The 14942-nt window shown below is 49.2% G+C and overlaps 1 protein-coding gene across 1 annotated transcript in view; it reads right to left on the bottom strand.

The window, feature by feature from the left end:
- fy (fuzzy planar cell polarity protein-like protein) overlaps positions 1 to 9985 on the bottom strand; it is a 41027-nt gene extending 31042 nt beyond the window's left edge. The window contains exon 1 of the mRNA XM_050183945.2: positions 9388 to 9985. Coding sequence (XP_050039902.1) covers positions 9388 to 9537 — 150 coding nt within the window. The 5' untranslated portion in view covers positions 9538 to 9985. The remainder of the gene's footprint in view (positions 1 to 9387) is intronic.
- Between the last annotated feature and the right edge of the window lie 4957 nt (positions 9986 to 14942).

Raw genomic sequence — 14942 nt, 5'->3', positions numbered from 1 at the left:
CTAATTCACCACACTGACTCGCTCTTATTTCTCAGCGTCTATAACGCCGCGCAGCGGCTATCAGAGCAAATTTTCGCACAGTGCAGCGCATAACATACGAAGAACAACAACAAACAACCAAAAGCTACTTCCGCCACTTCATTCTTTCCAGGCCTCCTATTCGCGAACAAGAGGGAAAAATATACGGAGCGCACACACACACACACACACACACACACACACACACACACACACACACACACACACACGCACACACACACACACACACACACACACACACACACACACACACACACACACACACACACACGCTAGCGCGCTTTGAGGAGGACGCGCTCCAGAAGACACCAAATAGCCAAGACGCTGCGGGGCGCGCACTGAGCTCGCAAACGAGCGCGGCGCGCTGATTATTACAGGAAAGCACAGAGGCATGCGCGACCGTTTCGGTAGGTGGGGGGGGGGGGGTCTTCTTTCCTCCCACGCCCTCCTCCTCCTCCTCGCTCACATTGGACAGTGGACGGCAGGTTAGAAGGCGAGGGGGGAAGAGGGGCGTACTGCGCGCATTCGTCTACCTGAGCTGCGCGGCCGGCCGGCAGTCCAGCAAGTCTGGACGGCTGCCGAGTCGTCGTCGTCGATTCACACGAGAATCGCTCAAGCGTCGCCTGCTCCGCATCGTTGTCGCCGCCGCCGCCGTCGACGGAGGAGTCGCTTGCGCCGCTCGCGGACTTCGCGAAGGCGGCGAAACTTAGCGTAGGCACGCTTCCCAACTACGACTTTCTTTTTTTTTTCCCTCCCACGTCCCTCTAGCTTCTGCGAGGTCTCCGCACGGACGGATAAGTGCGTGACCGTACACGAGCACCCGCGTAGTGCAAGCAACAACACTTCGCACAAGGCACGCCGTTCTCACGAGCAGTATATAGTCGCTGCTTTCTCCACTGGACACGGACAGACTCGCGGCTATGCGGGGCCCGGGCCGGCCACTCACCGCGCGTTTCCCAGGTTCCATCAGCGAGTCCCTTTGGCTTTTGTTTCGGCATGCTTCCTCTCTCTCTCTTCCCCCCCCCCCCTTTTTTTTCTTTTCTTGCTATGCTTTCCCGGCGGCCGCTCCGCGTATTTCTTTCGTCTCTTTCGGACTGTCTATCTCTGCACCCTCTCCTCTTCCTTTGTCTTGTAGACAAGATGTCCCGGCGGACAAACCGAGTTCGCTCGTTGAAATGTGCTTCCGAGCAACTCTGTTTGCTATGTGTGTACGTGCAGTCGTTGACAAAAAGTGCGCGGGACGGCGCGCGGGCGTGACCGGCATTGACGGTGCGCGCACCGCGCTTGGTTTCTCCTGCGTGGTATATGTTGCGAAAGCCGCGAAGCTCGCGTGTGATCGCGAGCGAGAACATTTACCGGAGACCCAAGAGGAAGTAAAGAAAACGAGGAGAGGCAAAGAGAGGGCTAGTCTTAGAAGCAACATTTCACTGTTAACGCATCAATATTATTGCGTTACTATATAGCTTCAACTTTATCGAGAAGATCTGGTACATACAGCAAGTTAGGCAGCATCTATGCGTACGAAAATAATCTCTAAGCGATAGTGTCATATCTCCGCTGTAATACATGAGAGGATTATAAATGTTTTGTTCAAGAGCCTTTTTTGTTCACAATGGCAAGAAACTGAAGTTTACCGGGAGTACAAGACTTATAAATGAAGACGGAAGTTTGCGGGAACCCAGCGCGCGTATACCTCTTCTAATCTTCTGCTGCCGCCATTGTGAACACGCGCGAGAGCTTAAAAGGTTATGGCTGTTCTTGCTTTGTGTGTGCGTTTTTTTTTTTGTCTATTCGCCTTCTACAGTTTTATTATGTCGTCACTACAAGAAAAGACAATTATGTCCACAAGCGAACATAATGTGCTTGTATATGTGCTACGCGGACACCGCGCAATCGTATTAGGTTAGCGATCAGTGCAAGTGAGTATGTCCCCGAAGCTGAAATTTCCCTGCAAGAAGGCGCGCACTCGCGAGCTCCCGGCCTGGGCGCGACATGCTCACGGATTCGTTACCGTATATAAGCGCGGAATATCGCTTCTCAGCAACCTGCAGAAGCAAAATATACGCTATGTCCGGACATACACGAAATAAACCTCATACGAGACATTGTGCCTAAATATAAAATAATAATAGTAATACTAATAATAATGGAATAGTTGTATGTTGTACTATATTGAAACAACGGCGGTAACATGCATCATCTGCCTCGCATAAAGGGCCCATCACCAATGCCGTGCATTACGCAATTTCCTTTTTTTTTTTCGTATTATTTCAGACACAAGATGTACTCAAGATCGATTGCCCCATTTCTCACGAAACGACCGCGCATTTCCGACACGACCGGAGAAGGGATGCAGCCTCCGCATATATACTGCCACGATCAAATTTGTACAGACTCCCAGAGAAGGGGAGCCTGCGATGCGGTGCGTATATAGGACCGATTACACCTTTTAACGGGCCTACACACAACGCGGCGGGCGCGCGCAGTTTCCAAAAGTAGGCCAGCAACGTCTCGAATCGATCACGAAGACCTGCAGCAGCCTCGGCACGGTTCTCCGCGCCGAGTTCGTTCCTCTTCACCCGGATTCGCGAAGTTGTTTCAGCGCCGGAGAGCGTTCGGGCCTGTCCGAAACGTCGGCGCGTTGTTGCTGGTCGCACCCTTGCACGGCTGGGTCTTTCGCAATCGCGCCACTCGATCGAGTCGGGAGCTCGAGGAGCTGCCGGATGCAGCTCGGCCCGACGACGACGACGTCTCCGTGAGAAAAATGCGCGCCCCTTCTCGCACACTCATTCATCTTTCTTTCTTCCTTAACACGCCTCGGTATCTTATCCATGGCGTTCTGCTATTGCTGCTGAGCGTGCACGAAGTCGTTGGTTCGATTCCCCATCAGCTGCGGCCGCGCGCGCACTCCTACGGGGGCGGTATGCAAAAACGCTCGTCTACCATCGATTTAGTCGCATGTTAAAGAACTTCAGATGGTTAAAGTTAATCCAGAGCCCTCGACAACGACGTCTATGATAGCATGCCAGTGTCCTTGCGGCTTTAAGCCCCAATGATTATATTCTTTCTTTCTTTCTTTCTTTCTTTCTTTCAGTATATAGGCTAAACGTCGCTTATGTTAATACCGCTCAATATAAGTCCATCAAACCATCGCCTCTTCGTTCTTTCCTGCCAATTAGCGAAACACGGTATTCACGAATGTTTCGTCATCGTATTCCTTTTCATTTTGCAAGTATTCCTCGTCGGGTTCAATGAACGGTGAGACAGCGCCCATCATCAATACCTATTCCATCGGCGTGCCTGCGTACACGAAAGTGAAATCACCGCTCAGCTTGTCAGTCGCTTCGCGATTCTCCACTGCATAACGCGCGTTTTCGAGTGGCATAATCTAATGAACGTATACGGTGCCACTTCGCACACTTCCCATTGTCGCGGATTATATAGTATGTCCGCTGCGCTCCTCCGTTATTGTCGGTTGTGTACGAGCAAGGCTTTGCGCGCACGTGTTTCTCATTACCGCTCTCGCCTTCACCACCGCCGCGTTCGCCGCCATTCCTTTCTCTTTCACTCTCTCTTCTCTCCCAACACACACACTCTCTCTCTCGCATACGCGAACCCCTCTAGCATCGACGTGTCTTTGTCGCTAGCATCGCGAGCCCCGCATCGAGCGTCGTGAGGCTGTTGTTTCCTTCCCGTTTGTTTGTTCTTGCTTCTTCCAGCACGCATTCCTGCGCATCGCCGAGCCTCGGCCGAGAGTCGTCCGGGAGTGGAACGGGGAAGGAAAGAGGGGGGAGGGGGGGTAGTTGTCGCGGAGAAGAGGCAGGGTCACTTCCTGGCATTGTTTTCCGTGCACGGCCGCCGCCGAGCGAACTATTTGGAGCGGCGATGTGCAAGAGCACACTTCATAGCGCTAGCGATGACTCAGGCTCTCCTGAGAAGAGGCAGCGGCCAGCTTGTGAGCTCAAGCAGCGCCCCCACTCCTGCACCGGCTTTCTTTTCCTTCGCACGGCTCACTGAGACGGCGAGAGAGCTATGCGAAGCGAGAGTCCGTGAACACACGCGAAGTGCCTCGAGCGGCCAGTCGCGCGGCAATTTTGCGTGCATTTGCGGGCTTCTTTCGCGCTTGGAAAAACACTTTTATGTAGCACGTATCGAGCAACGGAAAGCTTTATATTGAGTCTTTCATGTCGCTCTACAATTTTCTCACTGACACTTTTAATCTAATTATAATATTTGAGAAGTTGATTAGTTAGTTAAGACTAGTTATCTAATTCACGCGGAATGAAAATTTTAAGTATCTCCAAGCAACGGCAGACAACATTAACTTGATTCTATCCAGCTACGTGGCATTCGCATATTTTTAAACTCTGGCTGAAGTTAATTGTGACACCCTGTATACGTAACACACATGCAGAAAGTTGCAAGAGCGCTGCCGTTTATATAAATAAATAAATAAATATATAAATAAATAAATAAATAAATAAATAAATAAATAAATAAATAAAGTATAACACGGACCTGTGCTATCGTATTTACTGGCCTTATACAAATCTATTTCGGCAATTTATACAGGGCGTTTCAGCGAACGCTTAGAAAATGTTTAAATATTGCCTGTGACAGATAGCACAATTCTAGTCCATGAGCTGGCCTACTCGAAGAGGCGGACATTACTTGAACAAGAAATTGAAGTGCATAATCGACTAGTTAAAAAAAACTCACTAATGAAGTTTCTTAAGCAATTAGCTTATATGGCACATATTGCAATTTACGAATTCTAGCGGGTGAGACTGCAAGGCATATTCACTTGAAAAGAATTGTGTGGACGAGATATGCGCCGTCAAACTTGCTGCAAAAATACGCTGTTGCTCCACTTACGTTCTTAACAAGACGTCGCTTTATGCACTGAAGCATAAAAGTTACTGGAACGCCAATGCATTCTACCGCAAAGTTCGGGAATGACAATACCTAAGACACTATTCTATTTTGACATTCTTTAGTAGCGTGACCTGCAGTGACCGGCCCTACTGTGTGCGACCTGTGATGTGTGTGTTCTGCTGTGTTCTTTGAAATTTGACATCTTGCTCTTTCTTTCCCCTTTCCTCCCCTTGTTCCTATCTGCCATTTCCATGTTTCTGTCACCTCCCTTCTGAAGAGTAGGCAGGCGTTGTGCACCTTCCGGTGGCAGCTGCCAGCCTGCTCCTCGCTTTCCCTTTCCAGCCATATGTGTACACACTATGTTTTCAAAACAAATAAGCATGGTAATAGTAATTAATATCTCGAAATTGGTGTCATCCTGAGAATTCGTTCCAAGTGGATCCGCCTTTGGAGTTCCCGAGCTAGAATTTGTAAATTGCAATATGTGCATTAAGGTAATTAGTCAAAACTTAATTAGTTAATTATTGTTAAATATTCAATAATGCATTTCAATTTTTTGCGAAAGTAATGTCCGCCTCTTCGAATAGACCAGTGCATAGTCTAGAATTGTGCTATCTGCTACAGGTAATTAAAAAAATAAAATTGAAATTGTTTGCCGAAACACACGTTAGATTGTCTACGGAGGCTTCTTGTGGGCCACCCTGGCCTTACCCTTGCCCTTTTGAGTGAATAAATTGTGTATATTATCTACATAGACAGAATTAGTTAACGGGTATGTGTACTTCGGTCCCCTGAGGTCCGTAGAAATGTGAACGGGTTGGTGGCAGGAAGTGTATACAGACACCAGTCGACGAAAAGTGTAAAGCCATGAACACTCACCGGCTGCATACGGGCAATTATATGGCCAGGATTTTGCAAGGATTCTATTGCCATTCCTTTTCGTGCTTTGTCAGTGGTCAGAGCGGCGCTCCGCCCATGTTATCAATTGGATCAGTAGTCCACGAACGGCGGATGATGAGAGTATAGAATACATGTGGAAGCAAGCCGAAGGAATCGCTACAAAGTCCCGGTTTAAATTTCATAACGCGCTGTTATAAATATACTGCAATCATCACCCAGTTACAAGCGGTCACACAGGTCGGCGGACTTTAGATAACCTTTCGAGCGTGTGCGTGTGAGCATGAACTTCCTCTTTTCTCCCATACTCGACTCTTTCGTCAATTTTTCGTCTTCCCTCCAGTACACAGTATACCAACAGGGCTTAGACCCATATAATATACACACACACACATATATATATATAATATATATATATATATATATATATATATATATATATATATATATATATATATATATATATATATATATATATATATATATATATATATATAGACTTTTCTATCTCTCTTATGTCGCTCAGTGAAACGTCAAGATATGTGCACTATCCAGTCTCGCAGAACTGCCTATCCGGAGCACAGATTCTGCGGAATACCTAATTTCCATGTGTGTGCGTGCGCGCGCGCGTGCGCGTGTGTGCGTGCGCGCGTGTGTGTGTGTGTGTGTGTGTGTGTGTGTGTGTGTGTGTGTGTGTGTGTGTGTGTGTGTGTGTGTGTGTGTGTGTGCGCGCGTGTGTGTGTGTGCGTGTGTGTGTGTGTGTGAAGTAAAGAGCAGGACGACTGAAGAAATCACTAAGACGCGCAGACACAAACACGCAATTGAGACGGCGAGAAGAAAATAAGCGAGCACACCTCGGAGGTCGACGAGCACTCTCCCACGGTGTTCTTGCCCCGGGAGTGCCCGGGTGGGAATGTTTCTCTGCGTTGAAAGTACACGCGATGTTTGGAGATCCTTTCCTGCGATAGGAGCTCACGCGACGTCTCGTGCTATATATGTTTTATTGATTGACTGATTTCTTTTTTTCGTGCAGAGCATTGGTGGCTTCAGAGCTATATAGCTGTTCAGACTTATTCACATCAGTCGCCAGGGCTGTAACGGAGCGCGTCATCGTCACGGACACGCCCACCAACTTCTTTGGTATTACCATGCAGGTCAAATTCTGCAGGAGACGACGAATGAAATCCCGCGTTTGGAGACAGTGAAGGAGGCTCGGCTATTCGCGAGGATTAGTGTTGAATATGCTCCGGCATCTCCCTCAAATATGTTTCACAAGGCAGGAGAGCCTGAAAAACAATTCGGGTAAATGACCGTGCATGTAAAGTCCTTGAAAGTTGCTCACCTTACGAACAGCTAAAGTCCGCTCGCTCCGCGTCATCAAATTATCCATTGATAATCGTATCGTGACCACCATCCGCGACATGTGAAGTCTGAGACGATTTATGAAGTATAGGTTTCGCGGTAAAGTAACAAAAACGAGAAGAGAAAAACAAACAAACAGGAAAAGTGTCCCAGGTTGGGAATGGGCCACGCTCCCATCTCATTCCACATTCCCGTCTTTTATTTACTTATTTTTCTTACGCACTGGCAAATGGATAAGCGCGTGGCGACGAATGATGTCATATATGTTTCCCGTGCAACAGCTGGGAAAGTTGTGCTCCAAGCTGAGTGCTCCGATAAAACCTTGCTTCGGGAATGAGTTCTTGCACATGCATTCAAGCGTGGCTGATATTTTCGCACTCCACATTTCGGTTATCTTGCTTCGCGTCGCGCCGCTCGATTGCCCACAGCAAGGCAATTAATTTCGCTGGACCCGACTGAAGTTCAAAGAACGAATAAAAAGTCTCTCGCGATGCCGAATAACTAATAGCGCGTCACTGTTCACTCCGAGAACGCACTGACTCATCTCCATATTGACGTCACGTGTAGACGAGTGAGGCACGACCTCCTGCTTGGTATAGAGCGGGTATACATCAAGGACCCCCCATAGCGTTCTCGCATATGCTCGCGCGAACGCGACACGTGTGTTTTGTATACGAAACGTACACGCTCGAAACACTCCTTGAAGACAGCGGCAAGGCGGTCGTTAGCGCACAAACACGTAAACAGTCCGTCGAGAAGACCCATTCCGAAACGCAGCTGCGAGAGCGGGCCAGCCTAGGAGCGCCGCTGTCAAAATAAACGCACGTCTCGAGAGAAGCGCGAAAGAGTCTCTAGCGAAGCGACGCGGCCGTGTAAACGAGTTTATATAGCTGCCGTTATATGGACGCCCCCTTTTTATGCCAAGACTCGGTGCCGCGTGAGGCCATGCATCGCCTACGTTATGAGCATACGGTGTGTATATAGTGATGTAGTGGGTGCACAAGGCCTGCCCCAGTGACGCAAACTGCCCCTTGTAAACACCCTCACAGGGCACATGTGTACTGCACACTTTGTATTAGCGCACCTCGGGTTGCTGTTTCTCCTGTACCTCTTTGCGCTCGTCCATATTTAGTCACTAAGGTGATGTACATACAGTGTGTGAACATCGCCCGTCATGTGAATTGAGCGAAATTTTACAACGTCAAGATACGTCTCCGGATGTGTGACCAAAAAAGAAAAAAAAAAAAAACATTCTGTGGCGATTTAGCGGTAAATGCGTTAGCATTATGTCGCATCTCCCTCAGGTCCCGGATCCATTAATTAAACCGCGTTCATCGCATTGCAAAGTGTTGTTCAGGAGCTCACTCTACATACGTCCTGTCTCTTCGAGCCGTGATGTGTAACTGACGGTGGTCTGCTCGCGTCGAGTAGGAGGCCGGACACCTCCACTGCACAGAACTGTTTTGTTTACATACAGATCAAGTAAAGCAGTGTATGGAGAGCAAAAGCGAGCCACTCCAGTTCACTCCATTGGGGTGATAAGTGCGTCGCAACAAGTCCCTATTAGCGCGAAACAGCGAAGCCAAGTCATGTCGCATAGTTCACACGCAATGTGCTTTAACAACAGGTTTCGGTTGCGATCATCGTCAGTAGCGTGCAAATGCACTAGTAACGATAACACGTGTGTCGGGAAGCCGTGGCGCTTCCAGCGAACTGTTACGTCGTATTGCATTGAATTACAATATGCAGCGCCAACGCAGTGCGATGACAACTTTGGTTGAGAATTGCGAGATGACTCACGAGCGGTTGGGGCTCATGGCAGCGGACCACGCACCTGTATCCGCTACCTGGCCGAAACGAAGCCGGGACAACCGACGAACGCGGGTCGAGTTGCGAAATGACATTTCAATGACGTCGTTGACACGCAGTCGTTTTAAGTTAATAGGCTCAAGTTACGGGGCTAAAACAAACTTCGTTGCTAGTGACGAGTTGCAACAACGATTGGTAAAAGAACGCGACTGCCCACAACAGATGAGAAGCGCCAGCGCAACCCGAAAAGACGGAGGAAACACCGCCGTCCCGTACAGTGCAACAAGTCGACATATCCACCGGTGCTTTGGCGTCTTCGGCACGCGAGCTGACCTCGCAGCGATCTGCAGCTTGCATCTACCGCTAGTTGACAGTGAGCTTGCCGATCGTGAAGGCATCACTCACCGGTTTGACGTCCCCTATCTTCCGCGTCAGTAGTGGTATTCCACCGTCGGCAGTCAGAGCGGCCAGGTGGCCGGCCATCTTGGGCCCCCGCGCTGGCGCATGCGCAGAGGGCACCGCCGTGGCGATCGCCGAGCGCGGGCGTTTACCCATGCCGCCGCCGGTCCGCCGAGTTCACTCCGCGCGAAACGACGGGACGTTTCTCTCCGGCAAGGAAAAGTTCTACGCGTCCGTTGCACTCATGGGAGAGGTCTCAAACACACAGAAGACCACACCTTGACGCTTCACAAATGGTGTTTTTCCTTTTTTCAGAACCATACACGCACTCCCACTATTGTAAACTGGAACGAAAGCGCTATGCAGACGACTCGCTTTGGCGTGGCGTAGCAGACGACAAACACGAGACGGAGGCGCGTACTGCTGCGAAAAGGTTTCGGTGACGCTATGAAAATGCCACACTTTCAGCGACGTTTAAACGAAGCAGAACGTGCTGCACTGTGACACAAACACACGTTGTCGTGAACACGACTCCGAAAGCGAAAGCTTTGCTCGAAGTGCTGACGCCATAACGGAGACAACTACCGACGGTGAGGGCTCTTGCCGAGCGTGTATCGCGGGAAGCGTCTGCTCGCGCGCTCGCCCCGCACGCGCGCGCTGTCCGCGCTCCGCCCCACAGAGTAGAGACGCGATTGGCTGTTGGCTGTGCGTTGTCACGTGCTGCTCTTTCTGACCAATAACGACAGTTCAAGTTCTCCCGCGGTTTTCGTGCGCGCATTTTTTGACGGCTCGGCGATCGACGCTGCACTGACACGCGCGCATCTTGTAGTGAAGCTAGGGCCCGCCATCCAGATGTACTGCTCAAACATTTGTGGTTTGAACATCGAGGTGTGAAAAACAAGGGACGTATTCTCAGACGATTGGTTTCAGCGATATCACTTTCAGTGCGCGCTTATTGGCTAGTTGAGTAAAACCGAATGAGATGATGGCTGGTTGGTACTGCGTCACGCGAAAGCGATAGTATCGCCGAGAGGGATGCGTCCGAGCATGCGTCCACAGGTGTGATCCCTGTGTCTTTTTAAACAGATGTATTGCAACAGTTTTGTAAGAGTAACAGCTATTGCGAAGCGAAAAAGTACAGTTGGCTATACAATGCTTCCTCACTTTGATATATGACGCGTAAAATAAGAATAACTGCGTTTCTGTGAAGAGGCACGTTGTCAGCGACCAATGCCCATTAAAACTTGGAAAAATGTCATCATCTTCTTAATTTTATTATGTAGTGAAGCTGTCTTTTCTTTCTGAATCACTCTATGGCACTCACATTAGTAACATAGTTGCACAATGATCGTTGTCGTACATCATTTTGTCCTATGTAGACTGATGCTCACCGCACTCTACAAGAAAAGCAGTGATAGCATGTTCTGCTTGCAACATCTACAATTCCAGCTTTAGTTAGAATAGTGCAACTTCAAATGCCTGTAATTCAATGTCTGCAACATTCACGCGTTCTATCAGCTTGTCCTTTCGGAAAGATTGCTAAAGCTACCGATTTTATAGTGAGAAAATAATCGCCTGATAGAAATTCTTCTCGCGCTTTAGCAAAAGAGCGTATTCTAAAGTCTGATTCTACATTTTAATGTTTGCAGGCTTCCACAAACTGAAGTTCATCTTGCAAGTATACTTCTTAATAGATAAGGCGGCAGCGTCTTTTCCCCAAGGTCCTGCTCCTCCTAGACGCCGTCTTTCTGTCGTGCCTACATGCGTCGTGAGTCATTTGCTTCCCTCCTGGCCGAGTGGTGATTGAGAACCTCGATCGTTTGGACGAGGTGGACGCTGTGGGGTGGTGCGCTGCGAGACCGCGATGTCTACGGCCAAGAAACACAAAGAAGCTGGTCTTTTTCCTTTTTTTTCCTTCCAAGTTTCAGGTCTTTCTGCTGCTTCGCACACTACTCGCTAGACCCATCGTCATCTTCGTCGTCGTCAGACGCAGAAGGAATGACAGTCGCCACCACCACCAGCAGAAGTATACGCGGTGGAGGGCTTGCAGACAATGGCCTCACAGCAGTCGTGCATCACGACACGACAGTGCGCATAAGTCGTACGTTGAGTTGAGTTGAGTTGAGTGGTTGTAGGCTACTGGTGGGATTAGCCTTGCAGTAGCTGCCGGCAATTGCTCCACCGTAGCGACACTTAAAATACATAAATCATATAAATCAGACACAGACCTCACAACTACACTACACATAGTCACACCTAAGGTCACCATGTGGAGGCCAAATCCGTGTCCTGCAGGTAATTTAAAAGAAGGCGAGAAACCTCCTTCCTATCTAACCGGTTCCCGCGCGGGAAAACAATGTCCTGTATAGAACTGTGGGGAATTCCTGTCCTCTTGAGGGACCCGAATAACACGCTCCTTTCCGCGTCATACAGAGTACAGCACATAAGGTAATGTTCTATGTCACCGCACACACCACACGTTGAACATAATGGTGACAACGCCAGGCCAGTCTTACACATCCACGCAGGGGTACGAGCAGAGCCCGTGCGAATGCGGAGCAGTAAAGTGGCTTGGTTTCTTTTGAGACCCTTAGTCACACATGGCTTGTGAGGTGAGCTCCACAAAGAGTGGAAGTGGCACGACACCGCTTCTCTGAAGAGTCTCTTGTCCTCTTGAGGCACTTTTCTCAAAGGATTCCCAGACAGCGCTCTATGGGCAAGGCTGTCCGCCATCTCGTTGCCTATGATACCTATGTGCGAGGGCACCCATTGGAATCGTATGGAGAAGCCTTTGATAAGGAGAGTGTGCACCGAGCGTAGGGAGCTTAGACATAAAGCATCAGTAGGGAACCCATACTCTAACCTTTGAAGGGCGGATTTCGAATCTGTAAGAATGACTACGGGTTGAGGCGTACAAAGCCGTAGCTTTTTTAGGGCTGCCTCAATGGCAACGCTTTCGGCCGTTGTGGAGGACACGACTGTAGTGAAGCGAACCGACCAATCATACTTTAAAGCGGGAATATGAAAAGCAGCTGCACTAGATCCTCTGACCTTGTCCACAGAGCCATCAGTAAAAATTTGAAGATGACGTGCATATTCAGTTTCAAGATGTTCCAGTACGAGCGAACGTGTTGCCGCCAAAGGAGAACTCCGCTTAGCACGAACGTGAGGAATTGTCAACGAACAATCGAGGCTCGCGAAAGACCAAGGTGGATTCAACCTCTTAGTTCGACCTCTAGCGTCAAGACCCAGGTAACCAATAGTATTAAGGGCCAAGTACGCTCGGGACTCGGATCTCTTTCGAAGGCTCTGTAGAAGGGCTCGACCGGCTATCGTCTGTTTGAGGCGGCCAATTTGCATCAATAGCCTTTGTGAAGCGACTAGGCTAAGAGGTCTCGATAGAGACTCATAAAGTACTGCATTATTAGGAGCAGACTGCGGAACGCCAAGAGCCCTCCTTAGGCCCTTTCTGTGCAAAACCTCAAGTCGTTCCAGCTGTGATAGTGAGGGGGAAATTAAAGGGAGCTGGTACATTATTCGACTCGTCACTAGTGCATCGTGCAGCCTGATCATTGAAGAAGGGTGATTTCCCCATTGCTCACTTGCAACTCTACGGATCACATTGAGACGCGGAGATAGTGATGTCACAATAGAGTCCACAGCTCGTCGCCACTGTAGACGGTAGTCAATAATTACGCCCAAAAAGCGTTTGTACTTCAATTGACGAAGGCAAGATTGATCAATGTCTATCTTCAGCCGCGCATACCGTCTTCCTCTACCTGGAAACATGATGAAGCCAGATTTTTCCACCGAGAGAGTCAACCCTACACCTTGAAGGTAATTTTGAACTGAAAGTAAGGCCTGTCGAGCTATCAGAGCTAAACGCTTGTGTTGATATCCGCTTAACCAAATACAAATGTCGTCCGCGTATATCGACATATGGATATGCCTGCAATGTTTTTGCACTTCAGCGGGAAGACCAGCCATTACAACATTAAACAGCGTCGGGGAAAGAACACTTCCCTGAGGTACACCTCGCGATACCGCCCTTTCGGTGCTTATGGTACTTCCTAACCGCACTTGGATTTTACGATCACTGATAAGTGAGTGAATGAAGCGCAGAAGATAGCCCTGTACGCCTATGTCCATCAAGCTATTTAGTACTGAACTTTGAAGTACGTTATCGTAAGCCTTTGATACGTCTAGGAAAATAGCTAGTGTTGAGAGGCCGAAAGCTCTTTGATGTTCAATGTGGCTTATCAAGTCCAAGACGCTATCTTGCGCGCTTAGACCTGTGCGGAATCCAGTCATGCATGTTGGCAGAGCCCTTCTATCTTCAAGCCACCATGATAAACGCTTACTTGCCAGCTTCTCCATGAGCTTAGCCACACACGACGTCAATGATACAGGTCGATACCAGGCCAAGTCTGTCATTTCTTTGCCGGGTTTCAGCACTGGGACAACACAAGCCACCTTCCATGAAGGAGGGACGTCGCCAGTCTCCCATACTCGATTGAGAAAGCTTAGGAGCATCTTCCGGTGTTCTAGAGGTAGGTTCTGCATCATCTGGTTGGTAATGTCGTCAGGACCTGGTGCACATCGACGCCGCAGGCTGCTGAGTGCTGTCTGTAGCTCTCGAAGTGTGAACGGGGCGTCCATAACAGACGTAGATGTTGCAGGCCGAGCGCACTGATGAATTCCTGAGCTTGCACGTACAAATGCATCTGCAAATTCCTCTGCCAAGCAAGCGAGAGGTTTCTGCTTTAGCAGTGCAAGCGCTTCGAAAGGCTTACGAGGACGAGAATCACCAGCAAGGCTGCCAATGACTCGCCAAATTCTCGTCATTGGTGAAAAAACAGACAAGCTGGCGCAGAAGGACGCCCACTGCGACCTACACAGCTTGTTCGTATGGCGACGAATGGCAGAGTTAAGCCTGTTATAGGTCGTCTTCAAGGATCTGTCGTCCTTCTTCCGCATCATTTGTCGCTCCGCCCTTCTGCGCGCTGCGCAAAGGTTCCTGAGTTTTAAATCTGGAGTCGGAAAATGATTAGGCAACTTGACCGCCGTGGTAGCTGCCATCTTGCCATAAATCATTTTTTTCTATCACATCTCCAGAAACACGTGCAAGTTGCTCCCTGTATTTGTCCCAATTAACAACATGGCTTCTTTTAGTGCCGCGCGTATTGAAGTCGGCAGTAAACACAAAAATTGGGTAGTGATCACTTCCCATGCGGTCAGGTGCAGTTGACCACTTCACACGAATGTCAGGTGAATGCAGAGTGAGGTCTATAGATGTGGCTGAGGCGGGAGGCCGGAAGAAAGTGGGACTTCCGTCATTGGCCACGCACAGGTCCAAACTGTCGATAACTTCTACCAGTTCGCGTCCGCGGGAGTCTGTGTTCCTGTCACCCCAGACCGAGTGATGGGCGTTGAAGTCACCGCAGATAATTCGGGGCGCTGGGCAACGGTCACAAAGCTGCTGGAGAAACAAATCCATTGCTACCTTCTTCCGCGGAGACACGTATACGGATGCAACTGAAAGAGTTCGAAAGCCGAGCCGT

Source organism: Dermacentor andersoni, chromosome 4, assembly GCF_023375885.2.
Source record: "Dermacentor andersoni chromosome 4, qqDerAnde1_hic_scaffold, whole genome shotgun sequence".
NCBI classification, from domain to species: Eukaryota; Metazoa; Arthropoda; class Arachnida; order Ixodida; family Ixodidae; genus Dermacentor; species Dermacentor andersoni.
The sequence above is the reverse complement of the archived record's forward strand: the minus strand, read 5'-3'. Positions and strand labels throughout refer to the sequence as shown.